The 23,901-nt window shown below is 46.6% G+C and overlaps 1 protein-coding gene across 1 annotated transcript in view; it reads left to right on the top strand.

Moving 5' to 3' along the window:
• Positions 1–23,901, top strand: part of LOXHD1 (lipoxygenase homology domains 1) — a 117,801-nt gene that overhangs the window by 87,051 nt on the left and 6,849 nt on the right. Inside the window, exons 31-36 of the mRNA XM_004684005.2 lie at positions 2,611–2,738; positions 6,461–6,578; positions 7,488–7,662; positions 8,608–8,793; positions 19,234–19,404; positions 23,539–23,671. Of these exons, the coding sequence (XP_004684062.1) occupies positions 2,611–2,738; positions 6,461–6,578; positions 7,488–7,662; positions 8,608–8,793; positions 19,234–19,404; positions 23,539–23,671 (911 nt within the window). The remainder of the gene's footprint in view (positions 1–2,610; positions 2,739–6,460; positions 6,579–7,487; positions 7,663–8,607; positions 8,794–19,233; positions 19,405–23,538; positions 23,672–23,901) is intronic.

Below are 23,901 nucleotides of genomic sequence, written 5' to 3'. Positions count from 1 at the left end.
GCTGGCTGGTGGAGGAGCTGAGCTTGGCAGTGCCCACTCAGGGCACCAAGTACACGCTGAGCTGCAACTGTTGGCTGGCCAAGGATCGGGGCGACGGCGTCACCTCCCGGGTCTTCGACCTCCTGGATGCCATGGTGGTGAACATCGGGGTGAAGGTACCATGGCACAGGCAGTGCAGGTGGGGGTGGGGAACAGGAGGGACAGGGAAATAGGAGTTTCGTCCCAGGGGGGAGTCCAGGGCTGCAGCCTACGGCGGCAGCCAGATTCACTTTGGTGGCTCAGGCTTCTTCAGGTCTGCTGCTGTGTGACCCTGAGTGAGTGATCTGGTCTCGCTGGGTCTTGGTCTTCTGGGAGTACAGGGAAATGAGGCTTCCCATCCTGTGTAAGACCTTGGTGAGAACGGTTGACAGCATGAGGAGCTTGCAAGGTAACTTCTGTGGACAAGCAGTCACCATTCTCCAGAGGACTCCTCACCAGCACCCGCAGGGCAGTGATGGGGCGCATGGCACTCGGGAGGCAGCATGCCTCTGGCTCTCGCAGTACTAAGAGTACTGTCTGCGTAAGACCCTCCCGGAGAAGACTAGAAGGCAGGACTCTGTGACTTGGTTTTACCTCTAACTGGCTAAATCATCTGGAACGATGTATGAACTCATAGGTCAGTGCTGGGGCAAGGACCCAAGGGCCTATTACCAGAGGTGGCCCAGAAGACTCCAGTTCGGTGAACTTGTGGGTCTCTCTTTCTCCCTGACAAGTGATATGATCCACAGAAGACTCTAGCCCCCATCTGTTCTCAAGCCCAAGCCCACTGGGCTACTAGATTTAGATCAGAAGTCAACCCACAAAGCTAAGAAGGAATGCTGGGCCGGAGTGTGTTTGCTGGACTGTACATAGAAACAGAAGGACGGGGCTTTGGACTCTTGATAGACAACAGGGGACACCTGCCCCACCCCCTGCTGCCTGGCAGTCCTGAAACAGAACCTCCTACAGCACAGACACCCTCTCCCCTCAAGCCAGCAACTTGGTAGACAGGCAGCTGGTCGTGTGGGTGAGCACAGGAGCCACCCAGGGGCCCTGTCTGAGTCTGACCCCATTCGCAGGTGCTGTGTCCCGCCCCATCACCCCCTGCCCCCCAGTTCAGTAACGCTGCATCTCTGAGCTCTTCAGGCTCTGGAAAGCCAGCCCCACATCCTGTTATTCATGTGACAAAAGAACACAGGTTTGTCACTCAACAAAGAACTACAGGGTTCTTCAGACTAACAGTCTTCCCGGGAAGCCACGGTCAGACCGGGATGACAAAACGCTTTGTGTCTCTTTCTGGATACACACATATTACATAAAAAGAGATGTGTCTGTGTGAAGGATAGATGGACATGGGCGTCTGGAGGGCCACCCCTGTGGGGCCAGACCTCCGTGGGCATTTTGAACGTTCTGATTTGTATGCCCGCCCCGAGAAGAGCAAAAAAGTGCCAGCCTTGTCTCTGACAGCACCTCCCGCCTGTCACAGATGCCCTTGTTGGGTGGGCAGTAGGACTCTCCGGAAAAGCAAAAGACTCTCCATTCATTCTCTCAGCAGACATGAACTGAACTTGTCCTCTGTGCCGGCCTGGAGAGCCCCAGAGCCGCAGGGCGAGGTCACTGCCCTGAATCACCTGGGCTCTGAATTTGGAGTCTTCTGGGTTGTGGGGACCCAGCATCTACAGGTGAAAATGCAATGGGAACTACGGAAAAGGGAAAGGCCAGGATGTCAGGAGGAGATGAAAGCCGGCATCTCCCTGCCACAGGCGCCAGCCCCTCCTGGACCTTGAGACCTACCTGCCCGGCCTTGGGCACCGGGGAGAGCGCCTGGAGGAAGCAGAGACAGAGGACACACCTGAGCCAGGGTGAAGGGCCCCTGTCGGGGGAAACACCAAGGCCTTCCCTCCATGCTAGGGCGAGCGGGCTGCTCGGTCCCACTTGTCCCACAAAGGGAAGACACCGTTGGAGCAAACCTCAGGCATAAAGGCAAAATCCTAGCAGAAGCCTAAGTCACGTAGATGACCACACAGAATAGACAGTGCTCCCACTTCATGGAACAATAGAGGGGGAGCTCCTTACCTGTCATCCCTCCCTGCCCTGCTCACGGGCTGTGCTGGCTGCTACAGGCAGATCATCAGCTCCTCATACAGCTCTCGGAGTCCTTGACCCTTCTATGCAGCAGAAGGGGCAGAGGCTGGTCAAGAGTGGCGGCCTGTCTAGGCTCAGCAGCTAGCAAGTGGCCGATCTGGGGTCCGTATGGAGCTCTGGATGTTTCCCGAAGCTGCCCCCCTGCACCATGGCCTGCTAGGGAGCATGGACATAGGTTGGGGTTTGCTTGACAATGGCCTGATGCCAGGCTTTCGATCATGTTCTACTGTATTAGGTTCTCCATCAGAACCAGAATCCTCTCCTACACTGACCTGGGCATAGCCACATACCAAGAGAGGGGCAAGGCCTCCAGACATTCTCAGATGATTAGGGGGAGGGTCTTTGCAGAGTCGTGCCTCAGAGAGCATGTCTTCTTGCCCTAGTGAGAGCGAGGCCCGCCCGTGAGTGGTGAGCGCTGCAGCTCAGGCCCCTTCCCCTCTCACACAGGTGCTCTATGAAATGACAGTGTGGACCGGTGATGTGGTTGGGGGTGGCACTGACTCCAACATCTTTATGACACTCTACGGCATCAATGGCAGCACAGAGGAAGTGCAGCTGGACAAAAAGAAGGCCAGGTATCCAGAGGCAGCCTCAGTCCTCACCACTTGGTCCACTTAATCCTCCACACCTGGTCCCTCCCTGCCTTCAACCAGGCTGCTTCCCTCACATTCTCCTCACACTTTGGGACCTTCCAACCTCCACACCTATGTCCCTTTGATTCCTTCCTCCCAGAATGCCCTTCATCCATTCTCTTTTGTCCAAGACATTTCTCTTTCAATGATCAGCTCAAATCTGCCTCCTCCAGGAAGTCTTCCTGGGTCCCCCACAGCCCATAACCCTACCTTATTGGTCCTTTCTCCCTTCTGTTCTTCAAACCTGCTCCTCCTCTAAGGGGTCTCTGTACTTCTTTCCTTCCTTCACCTGTCACTCAAAAATGTTTTTTGTAGGGTCTGTAGGTTGGCCCATAGCAACATGTCATTGTTTATGTCTTAATTTCCATGTGCTATGATAATATGGGATGTTAATGTTAGGAGGGATGGGTGAAAGGTACACAGAAACTCTATTCTTGAAACTTGTCTGAGTATAATAGTGAACGACTAAAATTAAAAAAAGAAAGTCAGACACCATCTCAGTCATTATTCTCATGAAGCTGAACACCGGAGGGTCCCACACAATGGCATGAACACGTGCGTGGGCTTAAGGTATTGACACAACTCTATGTGAGTCATTATTATCATGCCCATTTTACAGGTGAGAACACTGAAGCCTAGCACGGTGAAGTTGATCTGTTCAAGGTCCCAAAGCCAGTGAGAAGTGTCTCTGGGAACGGTACCTGGACAGTTCCAGGTTCCCCTGTCTCTGCAAATAGTCACTAGTAGTGCCAACAGAGGTGCCCTCCTACAGTACTTACTGTCTGTTGTGTCTGCTGGATACCCCCAAGCCACCCCTGGCCCCCAGTATCTTAAGGACAAGAGGGGAGAGTCTCGAAGTCATTTCTAAAATCCACCTGCAGCCACTTGCGTCTGACTCACTCTGCCACCTCCCTTAGGCTGGACAGTAGGATCCAGGTTGACTTCCTCTCTGCCGCCTCAGGTCTCTTGGCCATGCACTTGGTGGGCCCTCAGTCGGCCCTTCGGGATGGCACTGATGCTGAGGATGGTGAGGATGACGGCGGGATGATGGTGAGGTGGTGATGAGAGAGTGGTAAACATGATGATGAGGAGGACGGTGATGATAGTGAGGATGAGGATGTTGAAGTTCATGGGGCCCAGGCAGAGGACTTGTCCCCTGGACACAGCATTCATGACAGCAGGAGTTCTGTCCATCTTATGAGTTCATCCCTGGGTGGGAAGGGGAGGTGTAACATCTGATGAAATCAGATGCCTGCCTTCATTTATAAATGCTGCTCTCATTATGCAAGTCCCATTTCCTCCTGCCATTCTCCCCTGAGTGACTAGGATTAATGATGAGAATAATGGCTAACATTTATTGAACACCTGTCTTAAGTGCTCTTTAATATATATTAACTCATAACACCCCAGCAATTAAACCTGTGTAATTGGTTTATGCACTTGATAAATAAGGTAGCTGAGACATGGAGAGCTGAAGTAATCTGCCCAAGATCACACTGTGAATAAGTAGGAGTGCTGGGATTTGAACTCAGCAACTGGGAAATAAAGAGACCAAAGGAGAACAGAAGCTATTTCTTTAGTGCTTGCTTTGTAGCAAAGGCATCAGCCACTCAGTTCTGCAGAGATGAGAAGGTGCCAGGAATGTGGGTAAGCGTCACAGTGAAATGTTTCGGAGCTGGAGGTGAACTAACAAGCGACGGGCATCTTCTGTGACTGGATTGGGTGTACATTGATTTCCCCGGTTGGTCCTGACTTAGGAGCAGGGGCGAAACAGGGAAGCTGGTGGGCACCCACCGAGTGCTGACTGTCACGGCCTTTGACTGCTGAGGCTGTGGTCTGATTTTCTGGGATGGTTGCTGCAGAGGGAGTGGCTTGGAGCTCTACTGTCACGCATAGTCTAGTTACTGTCACCTTGTCAGTTTCCTACAATCTTCTATTCAGATCTTAATCTCCACCCCAGTTGAGACATCTGGATTTTCTCAGAGTCACTGTCCCACCTTACACAAGGTGTAAACAAGACGGACACAGCTTTGATTGCTGGTGGGAGAGCTCTATACCTCCTTTCTGGTAGTATCTGCATTCCAAAAGTGTTGCTTGAAGGTTATGTTATAAATACAGCCATGCTGTAAGTGCTTTAAGGAAACTTGTTAGGTTAAAGGATTATGTCTTGCCGAATAAAGATTTATTTTGTGAGGAAAGTCAGAATTTCTCGATTGCTCTGGTTGCAAGCTCAGGGCTTACACATTTTGCCTGATTCATTTGCATGTGGCCCGATATTTGACCTGTGTCTGGAATCTCCAGGCGTCAAAACTGAAGAATTCAAGGGCCAATGAGGGGCTTTCCCTACAGATATTGGTGTATGATACTGAGATGATGAGGTCATCAGGGTATACTTGGGGTTTAGCCTATGAAGAAGGATGAGGGAACAACTTAATCATTCTCCAGTTTTCGAGAAGAAAAGCTTGTCTCTCCTCTTTCCTCACCTAAAATCTCCGTAATATAAAGATACCGAGCTAAATTCAAAGATTGAAAATGAAAGGAAATACAAAGTGAAGAACATAACATTCCTTTGATCTGCAAAACTGTCCCCTGCCCAGGGAAAGGAATCCATGAGCTGAGTGTTATGAGGAGAATCTACATTATGTACTCAGAGGGCGACAGGAATCTGTGAGCTCCTCCAGACTGTTTCCACCTGACCGGAGGGGCAGACAGGGCTACAATCAAAGCAGAAGCGATTTGGGGCAGAATTTTGGGAGATCATCTTCAACCCTGAGAGCCCTGCAATTCCCCCGAGCAAATAGGCAAAGCAGACCGGCCTGCATTCCACAGCAGCCATTCCATCCAGGGTTGTTAGCTCTCGGCTTGCTGCATTTGCTGCCCTGCTCCCCACGGGCTCTGGCTGTGCTCTCTTTTTAAAACTATGTATTGTGTTCAGGAAAGCATAGCAGTTGCCCTGCCATGCCATGTCTCCATGCCACCTGTATTATCCCCAAGGGCTCAGCAGCATCTGGAATCAGTTGGCATTTAAGCAGACAGCATGGAAGGTCGAAGCGTATATACAGCACCGTGCTGTCGGCAAGAACGGCTTTGAGATGACGAGGTCATTCAGCCCCAAAACAGTGACAGCAAAGAAAGCAGTGTTCTCTCTATATGCCTGCAGCTTGACAAGGTGTCAGTAACACTGCCCAGTCCAGGGCCCCTGCATCCAGTGAGTAGAGGCAGGTGCGACCTGCAGTGCCCGGTGGCTCTGTCATTCATAGGTGCTCTTGGCAGTATGGAGCCCCTTTTGCATTTGAGGTTGATGTCACACCCCAGTTGGTCCACATGACAGTTGTGGGACTGCGGGGCCAGCATCATCCTCCCCAGAGCACAGATGAGGAAACCATGTCCCAGAGAGGAGACGCAGCTGCTCTTGGGTGATGAGCAGAACTTAGGACCCAGAACTACCAGCTCCTGCTTCTGGTCATTTCTACCAGCCAAACTCACTTAACCCTTTCTTTTGGGATTGTATCTGGAGTGCAAGAGACAAGCTATTGGACAGTCACTGGAAGTTGAGAAAGGGGCCATGTAAGACTTCTCTCCCTAACCCAAAATCTGGTCTCTGCTATGGCCTCACTTCCTTACCAAGGCCAGTTCCCCCTCTTCCTACTTCTTCCCACCCCCAGATTTGAGCGGGAGCAGAATGACACCTTCATCATGGAGATCCTGGACATTGCTCCCTTCACCAAGATGCGCATCCGAATTGACGGCTTGGGTAGCCGGCCTGAGTGGTTCCTGGAAAGGGTGAAGTATCTGGGCCTTCCCTTTTATTTCCACCCACTACCCGCTTCCTCATCCTGCTCTTCTGGGGTGCTGGTGGACTTTGTCGGCAGGCAGACGGCACCCTAAAGGGAAATTCCATGAACCTGGACTATATAGTCCAGTTGGCCCTTGGCATGAATTAACCAGACAACTTAGTTCTCTTTATTTGTGTTCAGTCAAAATTGAAGCAACTCCAAAGAATAGCATGAACTGTCAATTTAATGTGGACAGAGGCTTGGTGTGGGCTTCATGGAGGAAGTGAGTTGGGGAGGATGAAGAAGGGAGCAGCAAGAACTGGGATCCCAAGAGACTAAATGGCGCGACCCCCATGGAAGATGGCAGGGGACTTGCTGTTTCTGTGACCACACAGTTAGATGGCAGCCTCTTTTTCATGCTGAGTCTCTACTGCCCCCGAGACCATAATCTTCTCCCCTATCTACCAGAGGCATCAGTCTGGTCCCCTCAGGCACCTCCTACTCCCCGCTCAACCATTAGCAGATTTTCGGCCCGGGTCAAAGCCAGGCTGGCAAACTCCTGATTTGCTTGTGTCTGAGAGAGCTTTGGTTCATCTAGTTTTCTGTCATTCATTCAACAAACACTTCTTGCATGGAGTGATAGGCTCTTCTCAGAAACATGCTTCTATGGATTGCCCCTTTTGGAATCTCCGAAATAGGGCAGTCATACCTGAAGGTTGAGACCCAGTGTCTGGCACAGAGGGTGGGGTCCTTTTCCTCAACAGGGCCTTTTCCATCCACCCCCTGTCTAAGTCAGACAAGCTCATCTCAGTCTGGGAATGTGTGTCCTTGGGGTTCAGCTAAAGGGGCTGCATGAGCAGAAGGGGTGCTGGTGGAAGTGAGAGAGGGTGCGCCCACACTGAGTGCTCCCATCCAGATCCTCCTAAAGAACATGAACACTGGAGACCTGACCATGTTCTACTACGGAGACTGGCTGTCCGTGCGGAAAGGCAAGAAGACGCTGGTGTGTGAGATGTGTGCAGTCATCGACGGGGAGGAGATGATGGAGTGGACTTCCTACACCGTCTCGGTGAAGACGAGTGACATCCTGGGTAAGTTGAGGGTCCCTTCTAGCTCCTACTCCCACCTCCCACTCCCTCTGCTGCTCCTCAAATTCTGCCTCAAGCTCTAGGCATTTTTTCATTGAAAGGGCTAGAAACTTCTGTTCTCTACCTCAATACCATTTAACAACTCTTGTGTAAAAAGTCCCCAATGAGATTTTGAACCAAGGGACCCTGGCCCTTTCTCAATCCTTAGCGTGCTCAGCCTGCCTGATGACTCCCAAGCCCAGATTCCTCATTGTAATCTCTACCTTCAGGCTTTTTAGATTTCTCCAAACATGAGTAAATAGAATAGACTTGTGTGGGGTCCTTTAGTGCTGTGGGACTAAGAGGAGGTCCTTTGACTGGCACAACCTTGGGTAACGGGTTTGAAGACCTTGGTTTTGTCTCCAGCTGTGTCCGTTATCTTCATCCCATTTCCTAGCAGCCACCCAAAGAGTTCCATCCTGCTGGGATAAATCCTGACACTTCTCCTTTCGGAGTTTTCTCTACTTTGTCCCTTTCAATATTGCTTTTCTTCACCTTATTTCTTAAAGACATTGATGATTTTTCATCTCTTGGCCTTTTCCCATTTTGTCTGGCCAAGGCTTTCTCCAGTGACTGCATTGGCTCCATCTCTCCTCCCTCTGGGAAGTGAGGGAACACCTCATCAGGTACGGTCAGCAGTGCAGGAGCTCGACTCAGGGGTCCTGCTACTGCCTGACCTCCGCACCCACCAGAGGCAGGTGTCTCAGGCACCCTTGGGCCCTTCCCTCACCCATATTCTTAGCCATCACCTTCTGTGTCAGCTTCAGCCTTGGGTCTCGGGATGGCCTCTCACCTCTGACTTTGTCCTTCTGCTCTCCTGGCCTCTCTGAGGAAACCATGATCAAGGGCAAAGCAAGAGCACCATGTGTTGAGAGCCAGCACCCAGAGCCTCGTCTTTTGTGCCCCCAGGAGCAGGCACCGATGCCAATGTGTTCATCATCATCTTTGGGGAGAATGGGGACAGCGGGACCCTGGCCCTGAAGCAGTCGGCCAACTGGAACAAGTTTGAACGGAACAACATGGACACATTCAATTTCTCCGACATGCTGAGCCTGGGCCATCTCTGCAAGCTGAGGGTCTGGCACGACAACAAAGGTATTACTGCTCCAGGCCAGGGAGGTAGGAGAGGCAGGCTTGGCTCTCTGCTCAAGCATGTGCTGACATGCTTCCTGCAATTTGCTCCCTGCTACTCTGGGAAGTGGGTAATGATCATGTGCCACCACTTTGGTGCCCTATAAGTTAGCAGGGCCAGTGACCCTGGGCAAAGTTTAGAGATGAAACTTAGTTCCTCCTGCTTTCTCCCTGGAATGATGAACAGTTCTTAATTTTCTAGATATTGGAGCTCTTAGTTCAGGCATAAAAAGTAAGAGACAAAAAACTCATTATATCATCAAACTCACCTCCTGTGGATTTATTATACAGGAGTATGTTTGTTTGCTTATAATAACAAGCCCCAAATTAGTCAAACTCACTTGTAAATATAAATGATGGAGTAAGTTATAAGCCAAGTGATAAATGTATTTTTAACTTCAAAGTACCTAAGATACACTCTCACATCTGTGTGATGAAGCTTGTGTGCTCAAGGTTTCTTAGGTCAACATTTAGTTGTCTTCAATCACTATTTTGAATAGTGTTTCTACTATTACTAATTTCTACTTCATGTAGATAGAGACTTGTTAAATGCTAAATTTCACCTCCCTGAAACTTACTGCTTTTTTAGTTCACATTGTTTTGCTCACCCTTCTTACCTGCCATTGAAACCAGCATCTGCATAGCCCACTGCTCAAAGCCATCTACTGATCACATACATACTGATAACATTTATCACCTTGCTTTATATATGTTCCTGTTTAAAGACACCTCATATAATATAAACTGTTGATTTATTGTCTGTGAACTCATAACCAACCATAACTCACCATGAAGGAAAGTTATACAATACATCTGTCCATGAAGCATATCACAGCCTTCTTGCACTTAAGAACACCAGACAGCTAGTGAGTATTTTAAGTAGTGAAAGCACAAAAATGTGAAAAGTCTGGCACTAACTAGACCATAGTCTGAGAGCTGAAGCAAGAAGGCAGAGTGTCATTTTATTCCACTTCAGCTGACAACATGTATATCAGGTACCTCCAGTTTCCCTCCACACCACCCAGGTCTGTGCATGGTGGTGAATGCACAGTAAGTACTAACTTTAGGGCTATCTGTACACTTTAGCAGAAGGTAAGTTTACAACACAAAATGAGCAAATATGAGAGTCATCTGCCTCTATGGCACTGATGTTCTGGCCTTGTCCTCAGTACCGAGGTTAAAATAGTGAACAAGAGACACAACTCCTGCCATCTTGAAAATGACCTCTGGCAAAACGTATGCTTATTAAACAAGTAATTGATCTCAATAATGATGTCTCTTTAAAATTGGAGTCCTGGGCCCTCCCTGGTGGCGCAGCGGGTTAAAGCACTGCACTAAGAAGCTTAAGCCACGTCAGCATGAGTTCGATCCCCGCCTGCCTGGAGGTGACCACATGGCGCGGCAGACCTCTCCTGGCCCGCCTGCTGCTCCCCTCAGCAGTGTACTTCATTGATCTGCCTGTTCTGCTCCCCAGTCTGTCTCTGGTGAAGCCTCTCACCATCCCTGCACCTCTGGCCTGTACCCCAGTTCTGTATGAACAAATAAATAAATCTTAAAAAAAATAATAATAAAATAAACAAATAAAATAAAATTGGAGTCCCAAGTTGCTAGTCTGAGGATTCAAAGAAGACCTCTCTGAAGAGGTGATGTTTAAATTAAAACCTGAAGATCCAGTAGGAATGGACATTAAGTGAAGTTTGATGTTGCCAAAATCGAAGGAACACTTTTGAGTAGAAGAGATAGCAAACATAGAAACCCCAAGAGAGATGACATCTTTTTTCAATTGAGACATAATTGACATTTAACATCATATCTGATTCAAGCATGCAGCATAATGACTCAATACTTTTATATGTTACCAAGTGACTGTTACAATAAGTTCAGTTAACATTCTTCACCTCCCATAGTTGGGCATTTCTTTCCTGTGATGAGAAACTTTAAAACCTACTCTCCTAGTAACTTTCATGTATACAATACAGCAATACAATAGAGTATTCACTACAGGCACCATGCCGTGACTTACATTGCCATGACTTACATGGTTTATAACTGAAAAATTGTACCTTTGACCAAGAGAAAGCTTGATATATTCCTGAAAAAAAAATTAAAGAATGACTGCAACTTTGGAAATGATACTGGAGGCTGGAGAGTAGAAAAGAATAAGCTGATGAGAGATCTTGCAAGCTAGGTGAAAGCCTGGGACTTTATCCTAAAGATAAAGATATCCTATCAAAGAATCTGAGGAACTGTGAGATGTAGGGAGGATTATCATTGTATCCATGAGGGATAGGCTAGATGGAGAAGAAAATAAGCTCTAAAAAATGGGCTAAGAAGTGGTGGAAGATGCTGATGTCTTGTGCAGTCATGGCAACAGTGGGGGATGGAGGAAGAAGAGAGAGACTTGCAGACTATTTACGGCAGAGGACTTGTTAAATGATGAGGGTACTGGAAGAACTTCTTCATCATGATGTTTAATTTGAGGGCCTGCAAGATATCTAAAGGGTGATGTCCAGAGACAGTGGGGTCTGAAACTCAAGAAGAAAACTAGTTGAGAGATACTGACGTAGGAGTTGTTACAGCAGAGATAGCATGGAGGTCATGAGAGTAAATAAGAGGTTTTTGTGTAGATTGAGAAACAGGGGTAGATGAAGCCAATTTCTGCAAGTTCCAACACTTGAGTTTGGGTAAGGGAAGGGAATGAGAAGGGAGAGAAGGAAGAGTGGAGAAACAGGCATTGTGTCCACACATTGTTTATTTCTAAAATGGAAGGTGTTTGGGGGAGATGAACACCTGGGGGGAGGGAAGGAAGTCTGTAAACACTGGGGGACTCTGTAAAGCTGAGGTTTGTTCTCTGGCCATGAAATCCTAAAATGAGGTGCATCTGTGCCTGTCTCCATAGTTTCCTGGAAATAAATTTAATAAAGGAAACAAGAGACCACAGTCGTTTTCAAATAACAAAGCAATTAAAAACATTTTACATGTTTACTTATCCCTAGCAAATTCTCAGAATCCCTTGATGAGAAATTTTGTTGTACAATCAAACACTTAAGTCACTATAACAGAGAGAGAGGAGATCAACAGCCTTCTGTCATTCATGTCATGATGTCATGTTCATCAGATAAAAATGTTCTTTATTGTCTCCTAAATACTCCCCCCAAGTCCCTCTCTATCTAAAAAGGTCAGGGATCCCTTTTCACCTAGACTCATCCTGCCTACTTTTTGACTTATTTTGCAATGTGAAATTGACGGTGTGGTACATCTGAATTCGTAGCAACGACAAACTTTTTCCATTTAAATGGCTTTCTCTTTACTCTCTTCTCTTTCTTAGCTCCCTGAAACCACAGTCCTTATTTAAATTCCACCTGGCATGAGTAACTTACATCTTTTGAACCAAGCGAATAATCATTCATGATTCATAAGCATCCAAACTTCTCTTCCTACTGAATTCTTAAGTGTCCTTCAAAATCCAGATTCACTGTCACATTCATGAAGCTTCCTGATCACAACAAGTGACGTTAGCTGCTCTCTGCTCTGTTCACACTCCCACTTGTAGCTCTCACTATGCTCAACTGTAATTGTGTTGCCAATTAGAATAAGCAGACTGGGCTTCAAGGATAAAGAAGTTGAGATGCTTGATTCATTTTCACATTCTCTTGTGTTCAGTAAGTATCTAATAGTTTTGTGAATGAATGAATTAATTGATATCAAACATCAAGTAACAGCTTCTGTATCCCAAACAGGTAACTAGAATGCATCCTTTTCTAGACTTCCATAGAGATAGCTTTTCCCTTTTAGGTGTTTGAAAGATCTTAAGATATAATACATACATCACCAACTCTTATCAAATTTTGTTATTTTTGTTTCTAATTGTAGGTTTAGTGCATCGAATAGGGTTCCCTCAAATTCTTGTACACTTAGAACCTCTTAAATAGGATAATTGCAGTTATATTCAATTAAGATTTCAATCAAGATAAAATTAGCCTGGATTTAGGATTTGCCCAAACTTCAATGATTTATGCCCTTATAAGATCAGAAGATACAGAGAAACACAGAAAAGAAGTCCATGAAAAATGGAGACAGAGATTGTAGCTAGGGATAGCTGCTACAAGTTAAGGAATGCCAAGGATTGCTGGGAGTCTCACCAAAGCTAGAGGGACGGCCAAGTAGATTCTTCCCTGGAACTTCAGAGGGATCATGGCTCTGCTGTCATCTTCAGCTTGTCTCCAGAGCTGAGGTAGGATAAATTTCTCTTGTCTTAAATCACCAAGTTCGTGGTTACTCTTTATAGTAACCCTAAGAAATTAACACAGTGGGGAAGACCTTTCAAGGGTATAGTAAAGAATTTCTGAGACCCCAAATCACTCATCTCTCTGCAGCAAATTCCTCTCTGAGGACTTGTTGCCGGCTTGGAAAAACATTCCAAGCCATGGATTGCTCTCTGATGCAAACCCATCAAGAGAGTCCAATATCAGTGGGTTAACTGCAGCTGTTTAAAGTACAGTGAGGATAGGTATTGTTTCTAGATAAATAATTCTCAAAATTGATATGGCTTACAAACTCATTGCTTTTAGATTTTAGAGATACGGTCTCCATAGTCCTGCAGACAATTCAGTGGTAAATGGGACTACCCCTCTAAGCAGGAAAAAATGAGGAATTTAGACTTTAAAAGTCATCATATATAAGCTTCTGATCCCACCTGGACTTGTCATTTAATTACAAACACCCCACATAATTACATCTTCCTGTTTATGATTAACAAACTCTCTAATGTACTTACCTCCTGAAAAATTATATTGCCTTACACAACTTGAACCCCTTCCAAGAACAGCCATCCTATTTGTAAATGTATGCTATTCTTTTTCCCCTTGACTATCAACTGTGCAAACATCATTGCCTTGTTCAGTGCTCTTTACCTAATGCCTGTCACACTGCCTGTTTCATACCTATCCCTGGTTTGTTTGTTTGCTTGCTTAAGTCATTAGGAACCCTTATGTGTCAAGAATTTATTTCTTTTTCTTGCGCCTTAAGACTTTGAAAAATTGAATCCTAGTATTAACCTCAAATTCTTAACTAAGTCCTCCAATAAGTTGCCTTTTTTCCCAGATACTTATTGTGCACATCTACATACTTGATTGTGCATAGACCTTGACTTTCTCTGTTTTCCTGATGGATTTTTCATCGACATAAAAATCTAACAGTCGGGCCCTCCCTGGTGGCGTAGTGGGTTAAAGCGCTGCACTGAGAAGCTAAAGCCACTTCCGCATGAGTTCAATCTCTACCTGCCCCTGAGGTGATCCACATAGCGCTGCAGACCTCTCCTGACCTGCCTGCTGCTCCCCTCAGCAGTGTACTTCGTCAGTTAGCTTGTTCTGCTCCCCATTCTGTCTCTGGTGAATCCTCTCACCGCCCCTGCACCTCTGGCCTGTACCCCAATTCTGCATGCACAAATAAATAAATCTTTAAAAAAAAATCTGACAGTCAATTCTTATGGTTGTCCAAAAAAAACCCCAAACACACAAACAAAAAAACACAGAAAGAAAAGGGGGTGGTTCAGCACCGTGGACAGCTCCACACAGACTCACATACCTATTGTGCATGGCTTGTTACCACTACACAGCTGAGGCCTCTTCAAAGGGCACTTGGTTCCTTCCTTGGTTAGCCCAAAACTGACTGAGACCACCTTTCAGTCTCATAGTGGCTTTTGGAATGACAAAAATCCTAAGTTATTGGTGTGATTCACTTCCCATTGTAAAAAGTATTCTTTCTCAACCAGAGTTTGGATCTGAAAGCAAAAGTAAGTCATTGGTAGTTCTTGAAGTCCAGCAGAGAAAGACTTCTGTGTTTTCATTGAGCCCAGATGGTTGGACTGCTAAAGTCAGGATAGGGATCGGGAGGTCTAGGTGCTACAAGTAAATTTCTCTATATGGTAACTTTCTCCTCCAGAGATGACAATTTAAATGTTAACACAAGATAAGAGGGTTAAACATGTCCTTAAGCTCTCTATATGCCATTTGTTTTTAATTTTTCTCAGCTTAAATCTTCAGTATGCTTCTTTACATAGAAATTTATGAGGAAATTATATTTCCTTTCAGAGTCTTTCACAAAAAAGGTGTGGATCCCTGAACAAATACCATGTAAGTCAGGTTACAAATGCTTAGTTAACATAATAGTATAGTAATCTTCTCAATCCCTGAATGTACTTTTCCATCCTTTTTTTGTGTATCCAACAGTTCCTTTTTATAAGAATTTTAAATATGCACAAAAGTGAAGGGAATAATAGAATGAACTTCCATATGCTCATCATATAGATTCAACAATTATGATTTATCATGCCTGCTTTACCCATCTTTTTTTCTTAACTTTCTTTTAGATGCAGGAAGAGATAGATCAAGTCAAATCTTAAAACTTACTTCATCTCAAACATGTCTAGTATGTTTCTTTTTTAAAAAATGGATTTTTTTATAAAAGCACAATGCCATCATCATAGTTAACAATGATTTGTGTGTCATCCGATTTCTATTTCATATGCAAATTTCTCCAACAACATAAAAGGTATTTGTATATTTTGATTTTCTTGAATCAAAAGGTTCACACACCATATTGTTAGATCTCTTTAGTACTGGTGAACAGTACTTATTTCCCTTATTTTTTCAAGCTGTTGACTTGTTGAAGGAACTGAATCCAATGATCTATAGATTTTCTACATTTTGGATCTGTCTGTTTATTTCCTCAAAGTTTCATTGTTTCTTTATTCCTAAATTTTCACAATCTGGAAACTCTAAAATATTGGCAAGAATACTTAATGGGTAGTGTCAGGGCCTGTGTACTTCATCTTAAATCACGGAAGTTCTACTCATTCTGATGATCACATTGAATAGTGAATTCAGAGACTATCACCCAAGGGGTGATTACTTCATTAAGAAATTCCCCACAACTCCTCACCTAATAACTCTATCCAGTGATGATCACTTAGGGTTACAAATGGTGATTTTCTAGTCCTGTCATTTCTTGTCCATTTACTAGAGTTCTTCTGTAAGAAAATTTTCCCTCAGGCTATTTGACTACCATAAAATATAGTTTAGAGAGGAAAATCAAAATAAATGATTAATTCTCCCCTTAATTCCAGTTACCCACATAGCTTTTACAGTAGTGAACAAGTTATTACACAGTGTTTATTTTCTAATTCATCTTGCTCTTCTTGCTTCTTTGGAAATGAAAATCCTGGTGAGATGAAGACATGTTTTAATGACAAAATAAATTTAAATGTTTTCTTTTGAGAAATACAAAAGATCTCAGAAATCATCTGTTTTAACCTTCTGACATGGTTCAAGTGAGGAAACAGATCTGGAGCTAATGCAATGTGTCCAGTTTGGTGGGTGTGCTAAGGGTGGTCATCATGTCTTCTAAACTCAAGAGTGTTTTCCTGGGCACGTTAGCATGGATGATTTCATGGAAAGAGTTTTGGGAATGATGATAGCTAGTTCTGTGTTCCAGATCTCTTCTTATTTCTTTTTTTTTAAATTTATTTATTTTTTCTCATCCCATTGCTCACTTTTGTATAGTATTGGATTTCTCCCTGTAGTTCTTCCAGCACCACCATCCCTTGTGCTCTGCCCTCCCTGCTTTGACCCTCTCCCCTCCGTGTGCCTCAGCTCTATGGTCAGCTTACAAGTCTTGTCTTTTTCCTGACCCTTGGTTGTATTCCTCTCTATTCCACAAATAAGTGAAACCATCAATATTTATTTTTTTCCTTTTGACTTACTTCACTTCTTTGTTGTCTTCTCAGCAAAAACCATGACATCAGCCTACCCAGAAGTACCTGTCTCCAGTTACACGATCCCTATCAATCACATCCAGATTTTCCAAAACAAGACAACTGTGTGAACAGTGAGTGCCAAGATGTGGATGAAGCTTCTTTCACTTCAGAAGACTAGAGATAGCCTCTGTTTACCATGGAAGGCATTTTTTGCAGAATCTAATTTGAAAAGAGCATGGGGATGGGAGGAGGCCATGCCAGGATTTCAGAGATGAGGGAGAGGGGTGAAGGGAGAGGAGGCACTCTACCACCGAGCACCAGGGCAACCCAAGCAGCAGGCTTTTTGGTTTTCTTCACCCACACCCCAGGGCACTGGGAATCTATCCTCTTCCTCAGTTCACTGTTTTTCTCTCTCACCACCCTGCCTGGAGCTCAGAAATGTAACTCAGGAATGAACACGCTGCCCTGGTATAGAGCAGGGTGACTCATTCTAGCCACAGAAATGATCTCATAATGACCCACTTTTCCAGCTGATGTCATCACCTTCCACTAACACTCATATACATGCTCACACCCACACACTAAATATTCCCATGGCCTCCCAACTGCCATTATTGCACAATGTCAGAAAGACCATGGTCCCAGCATCAGAGAGGGCTCTGATCCTAATGCACTAAGTCAGAGGCTCTTGGTGTGGCTCTGAGTCCAGAAGCAGCTGTGTCTCCTGGGAATGATGTAGAGATGGAAATTCTTAGACTTTACTGCAAACCTACTGAATCAGAATCTCTGTAGAGGAAAGGAGACCGGAGGACAGCAATCTGTATTTTAACAAGCCTTCTGGGTGATGATGATGCAAGTCCAAGTCTCAGCCTTGGCTACACATTGGAGTCACATGGGCCACTCTACAGACTATTGATGCTTGGGTACCACTCCAAAGATTCTGCTTATCACATCGATATAGTAGAATCGATCTTAATCTTTCTCTCTCTCTCTCTCTCCGATACACACACACACAGTGGGGGTGACGAAGAATGCCTTTCACTAGATAGTCCTCTCTTCTGGACTTGTCTCTACCTTTCTAAGTTCCATTTTAGAATCCTTCAAGGGTTGCTTCAATAGACTGAACACACTGAGGCTTATTAAGCAGTTTAATAAGTTGCAGGAACTATCCCAGAAAGCAGCCAATTTACACACTTACAGGTAGAAGTAGCTCTCATGCAGAAAAGTAGAACTATGTATTGAGTTCAAAAAAATATTGATCAAATAACTTCACTGTTTAACTCAACAGAAGTATTTATAAATGAAAATAGTTGTTTAGCATTCCATTCTCCACTTTAGTAAAGATGTATTTCAAAAAATATGAAGTACTTTTTAAAAATTAGGACTGCCAATGTGTGTGTCCTGCAGATGAGACTTAATATCTACCCCTGCAGTCTGGGTGGCTGGGAGTGTGTGTCTATATTTATATGCCTTTTCATGCTTCTAAGACCCTTGGGGCCAATGACAAGATCTATAGTTGTTGCTTTGGGGCAAATTCTAGAGAAGGGCTTTTGGTGGGGACCATGGGACTGCCCCCCAGTACCCCAAGTAGCATGAGAGGACACATGAGAATAGGCTATCACATGAGTTCCTTGTGGAGTCACCTTGAGATCATATGAGAACAGCAAGTTAATCATCATAACCAATCAGACCTCTGCCCTGGGGCCTTTGGGCTTTCAGGGTTCATGAGGACTTTAAGGGAGAAGAGTATCTGAAACAGAGCTTGGTGTAAAGAACATGTCTCAGCAAATGTGTGTCAATTCATAATTGCAAGCTATGGCTTGGGGGTAACACTATGGAAGGAAGCCCTGCCAACTAGACAGAAATAGCTATGACTTCAATATTAGGCCAGGAGCTGTCAATGTAGCATGTACCTTAAGAAATAGCAACTTTTGATTCTTTCTGTGATAGTTGGGGAGCCAAAGTCCTCAAAATCACAACATACTCATCCAACACACTCAACAACTAGGGCTCATCACTGATGGGCATGGGGGAAACAAAAGCATTAAGTCCCTGCCCCTGCCCCCAAAAGCGCACAGGCTGGTGAAGGAGACACATGTAAACAAGGATGACAACATGGTCAGGATGTGGTCAAAGGAGGTGCAGGATGCTGTGGGCCAAGTAGGGGCACGCTCACCAGAGAACTGGCAGGTGACTTAGGGAAGGCTTCCTGGAGTAGTTGATGCTGGCCAGAACTGGAAGGATAATGGGTGTGAACTAAGTGAACACTGGTGTCAGGAAGTAATAAGATTCAAGCTTCAGCTCTGTGTATTCCAAAAAGGTTGATTTCTTGAGCTCAAGACCCTACTGTGATTCTGACCAAGAGGCCTCTCCCAGGGGAAACATCCCAGTTTCTCAGGGCTCAGAGATGGCTTAATTCCCACCCACAAATTCCCAAGTCAAAGATTCTGCAAAATGAATTATATCCTCTGGGATGAATGAGCCACCAGAGATCATCTAACCCAACCCTTGATTTCATCACCAAGGAGACCGAGACTCAGAGTACAGCTAACTCGTGCGGGCCACACAGCCACTGGCCCAGGGGAGTAGAAGCCTGAAAAGGGAGGGAGAGATGCTCATCTCACATTTGCACGATGTCTTTTACACAGGGATATTTCCTGGCTGGCACTTGAGCTATGTTGACGTGAAGGACAACTCCCGCGATGAGACCTTCCGCTTCCAGTGCGACTGCTGGCTCTCCAAGAGTGAGGGCGACAGGCAGACAGTCCGTGATTTTGCCTGTGCCAACAACGAGATCCGTGATGAGCTGGAGGAGACCAGTAAGTAGGGAGATGGCGGGCCCAGACTAGCTGTGATGCCTGGGCTGAATCTCCAGTTCAATGAGTTAGCACAGGAGGAATGTGGGGAATGATGGTGGGATCAGGTGCCCAGTATTGGGGAGGTATATCAGAAAGCACATGAAGACTGCTTGGTGACTCTGGAATGGCCAAAGATACAGGTACCAGATCTTGGCATGAATCACAGAAACTAATTGGGTAATAGGAAAAGCCACTGGGGACCAGCTGACCTGAAGGCTGGGCTGGGCTGGGCTGGGCTGGGCTGGGCAGATTGGTGCAAAGCTTTCTCTGGTTTGCTTTTATAACATGGGCTCCATCCAATGGGTGCCTGTGACAGCAGCCACCAAATCAAGCCTCCTAGAAACAGAATGTACAAGGGGAGCCGACAGAATGTCCATCGGCTACTTTCTCTTGGGTTCCTTCCTTAAGGGTATTTAAAGGAAAAAGAGTTATTGATCCCTTGCTTAGTGAAATAAGCCAGAAAGAAAAGGAAAAATGCCAAATGGTTTCACTCATAGCAGGAGTATAAAAGACCAGGGGAGAAAATAATAATAGTAATAAACAACTATATACCAGAGACATTTTATGGGGGTGGGCTGGGGAATGGAATAAAAATTGGGGGGGGAAGGGGGCGTAGACAGTCTACTGGACTATGGTGATGACACACAAGTGATTTGGTGATGGGAAGCCCATGGGGATTACAACTGAGATGGAAAAAGGCACAAAATGATGTAAAAATAAACTATTTTTTGATCAATAACTTTATATATATATATATATATATATTTAAAGTTATTGATCCCTAAAGTGGCTGGTCATTAGGGACAAAGGTGGTATTTGCTACAGATGCCAGAGTCATGTTCTAACAAATTTGAAGATTTATCAAAGACAGAGCCCTAAGTTAAGAAAGGATTTTCCAACCCCAGCTCTTAAGGTAACAGCAGAAGCAGTAGGAGATGACTGTCCCCAAATCGCAATGGCTTAACACCACAAAATTGATTACTCACTCATATAATGAACAGTACAGTGTGGGTGTCAGGCAGGAGGTCTCCATGCTATGATTCAGGCTCCCAAGCTTTTTCATCTGTGTCTCTGCTATTTTCAACATGTGACTCCCACATTTCTAGCAGAAGGAATAAGAGCACAGGCAAGACAGACTCCCAATCGGCGAAAGCAGATCAACTCATCTTCTATTGGTGAGATCAAGCCATATGGCTCTTCCTAGATGCAAGGGTACTTGGGAAATGCAGCCCCTGGCAGGGCCGCCCTCGGGGCAGCCACTGTACACCATGGGAGGGAAGCAGGATCTGGGCTGGAACACCACCCAGACATGTCTGCCATGCCACCCAAGCCACCTGATGATGAAACTAGGTGATTCAGGAGGTAATGGGCAGTGACATCTCTGAAGGTGTTCAAAAGAAAAACAAAAGAGCTCAGCACTTATTTGTCAAGTCTAATGTACAGGGACTCCTGCCCTAATTCAGAAGGTGAACTCCCAGCCTCTGTCGTGGCCCTTACTTAGAAGTCACTGCATGCTCCGTTTTCTCTGAGACACTCTGGGTTAGTCATATGGACCTTGGCACCTGGTTTAGACACCCTACACCACTGCAGGCAGCTGGAGGTCAGAGACAGAGTCACCCATGACTGTAGGTAGCTCTCGCCACAGGTTTTAGGACTCAGCATTTGCTTGATTTTCTCAGCGAAGGCAGGACAAGCAATCCTTTCCCATAGAGCCTCAGTCTCATTAGAAGATGGAGCCTAAGCCCCCAATGCAATAACCCCTCACATCCTCCAGGGGAGGGGAGGTTTATGAGGCTTGGTGCATAATCACTGTATGTCCTTCGCAGATTTTCTGCCAAACAACTGCTAAGACCTGAGGGATTTGGGTTGGCAGGGAGATTGTGGGGGAGGTGACACTTGCATTAGCTCCCTAGATGGATGTGTCCAGGTTCAGGAAGGAAAGCAGGGTGCAGAGCCCAGGGGCTGTGGGGACAGACCTGCCTTCACTAGGAGGCTGCAGAGGGCAGAGCAGCTGCCCACAGGGGACTAGAAGCCCGCTGGGCACAGACAGTCACACCTGTGTCTTCTGATGGAGTCTCCCCGCTGGGGAGGCCCTTGGACACAGCTTAAGCCAAACGTCCCAACACTCAGCTCTCATTAGGCAAATACTGAGGACCTTCCACTTACTTACTCCGAGTTCTGTGCACACAGTGATGAGTAAAGCAGAGACTTTACCCATAGGGTGCTGGCCTTCAGTGTCGGTGCCCAGGGCAGCCTCTGGGCACTCACCTTGTGAGAACAAACACGCTCATGCTTGCTTCATGGTTCCATACCAGGATTCTCATCAGATCTTTACCACCCCACGAGCCGCATGGGTGCACATGCATGGCTCTGTTACACAGAGAAGGCAAAGTAAACTCCAGAAAGGGGAAATAGCACAGCAAAGGCTAGTAGAACCCAGATGAAAGAAGCTGGTGTGCCAGATCGGGAGGGGGGCCTCCTGCCTGACACCCACACCCTGGGCTGCATGGGAAGTTTATTTTGCTGAAGCACTTGAGATGTGAACACTTATCTCTCGTTGCAGCTAGTGTTGCTTTAAGAGCGAAAGCTGAAAAATTCACTCTCTACATCAAGCTCTGCCTCTGATGAGTCTTCAAATGTGCCTGCCCTGGCACAAGATGTCTTGTCTCTATGGGGTCTGGCTGGCACTCCAGACAAGTTGACTTCCCAACCTCATTTAGCCTCCTGTTCCCTGCCTTCACCTCCAATTCTTGTTAGCAGTTCCAGAAGCTGCTCCCTACCCTCTGCAAGCATCTGCTTCTGCAGATGATTCCAATGTGCAGCCAAAGCTGAAAAGAAAAAACCATCAGCAATCTTACACAACGCTGCTGTCTGGGTCCACCCAGAGATTCTGCTGGAATCGGGCCAGTCCTGGACAGCAGCCGCACTGCTCATGTGTGCACATCCACACACACCTGGACATGCATATGAACACATACCTGGGGGGGAGGGCAAACAAGATCTGACTCGCTGGACATCCTCCAGCGGGACGGATGTCTCCCTCCCTGCGGCCCTCCCCTTCTCACTCTTCCACTCGGCTTTCCCTCGAAGCCACTGAGGGCTGCATCCTCAGCTTGCCTGTTCCAGCTCCAGCCCAAACACATCCAGTTCAAGGGCCAACTCCCCAGGGACTGAGGCTCGCTGCTTCACCAGGCAGCTCTGTGCAAACCCATCTTCACATTCACATTCTTGAAGTGTCTGTCCTTTGGCAGTCCCGGTGAGGTTAAGCCATCAGGACCTTGGTTGCACCCCAAGATTGCATGAACGCCAACTCTGAGCTGGGCCCAGCAGACATGGAATGTACTGGTTCCCAGGACTTGGAGTCTCAGGTTGGCTTAGACTTGGCTGTCCTCACGGGCTCCCTGGCTTCCATGTACCTCATCCCCTCCCCCTCTCAGCTCTTTCACCACATTAATAGGACAATGGCCACTCACAGCCTTCTAGCTTAAGGGGAAGGATCATCTCCCAAGGGAGATTCTGACCAGCTAGGCCCAGGAGCTCAGCCTCATCCAAACCTCATGGTGAAGAGGGTCCTGGTAGCATGAGATGGGAAGGTGATCTGGAACCTAACTGCCAGATGCCCCAAGAAGCCCAGAGTCCTCCCGGCACTCCTTCACATCTCTCGTGTCCCACAGTTCTGGCTTCAAGACAAACACCTGTTTATCAGCAGATGCTCGTGTGACATCTTGGGCTCCCTCTGTACATCCTGCATGGCATGGCTAGCTTGCTCTGCAGGGCTGCCCAGAGCACGGGCGTGACATCAAGGCTGGTCTGCTCTCCTTGCTCCTGTCCTTCCCGCACCACACCCAGCCCTGAGCTCACAGGAGCTTCACTGGTGGCCCCCCAGGCTGGTGACTTGCACGGTGGCTGCTGATCCCCTCTCCAGCAGGGTTAGTCTTGGGGGGAAAATTGTACTTAGAGCATTCGCATCGTGCTGACTCTCACTCGCCAGGCTGTGGTCTAAGAGCAAAGACCTGGTGAGCTAGGTCTGTGCCCCTGCCCCATGGAGAGGGGGTGCTGCTTCCACTCTGACCCTCCCCCACCTTCTCTACACAGCCTACGAGATCGTCATAGAAACGGGCAATGGAGGTGAAACCAGGGAGAATGTCTGGCTCATCCTGGAGGGCAGGAAGAATCGATCCAAAGAGTTTCTCGTTGAAAATTCTTCCAGACAGCGGGCCTTCAGGAAGTAGGACTGGGGGCCCACAGGGCGATGGTGGTGGGAGGGCCAGTAAGAAAGGGACCCCAGGACCTCCCTGGTGGCACAAAGGGTTAGAACACAGCACTAGGAGGCTGGGCCGCTTCAGCATAAGTTCAGTCCCCGCCTGCCCCGGAGGTGACCCACATGGCGAGGCAGACCTCTCCTGGCCCGCCTGCTGCTCCCCTCAGCAGTGTACTTCGTAGATCTGCCTGTTCTGC

Source organism: Condylura cristata, unplaced genomic scaffold (genome assembly GCF_000260355.1).
Source record: "Condylura cristata isolate star-nosed mole 26May11 unplaced genomic scaffold, ConCri1.0 scaffold00016, whole genome shotgun sequence".
Classification (NCBI taxonomy): Eukaryota; Metazoa; Chordata; class Mammalia; order Eulipotyphla; family Talpidae; genus Condylura; species Condylura cristata.
This window is presented reverse-complemented; position numbering and strand designations above follow the sequence as displayed.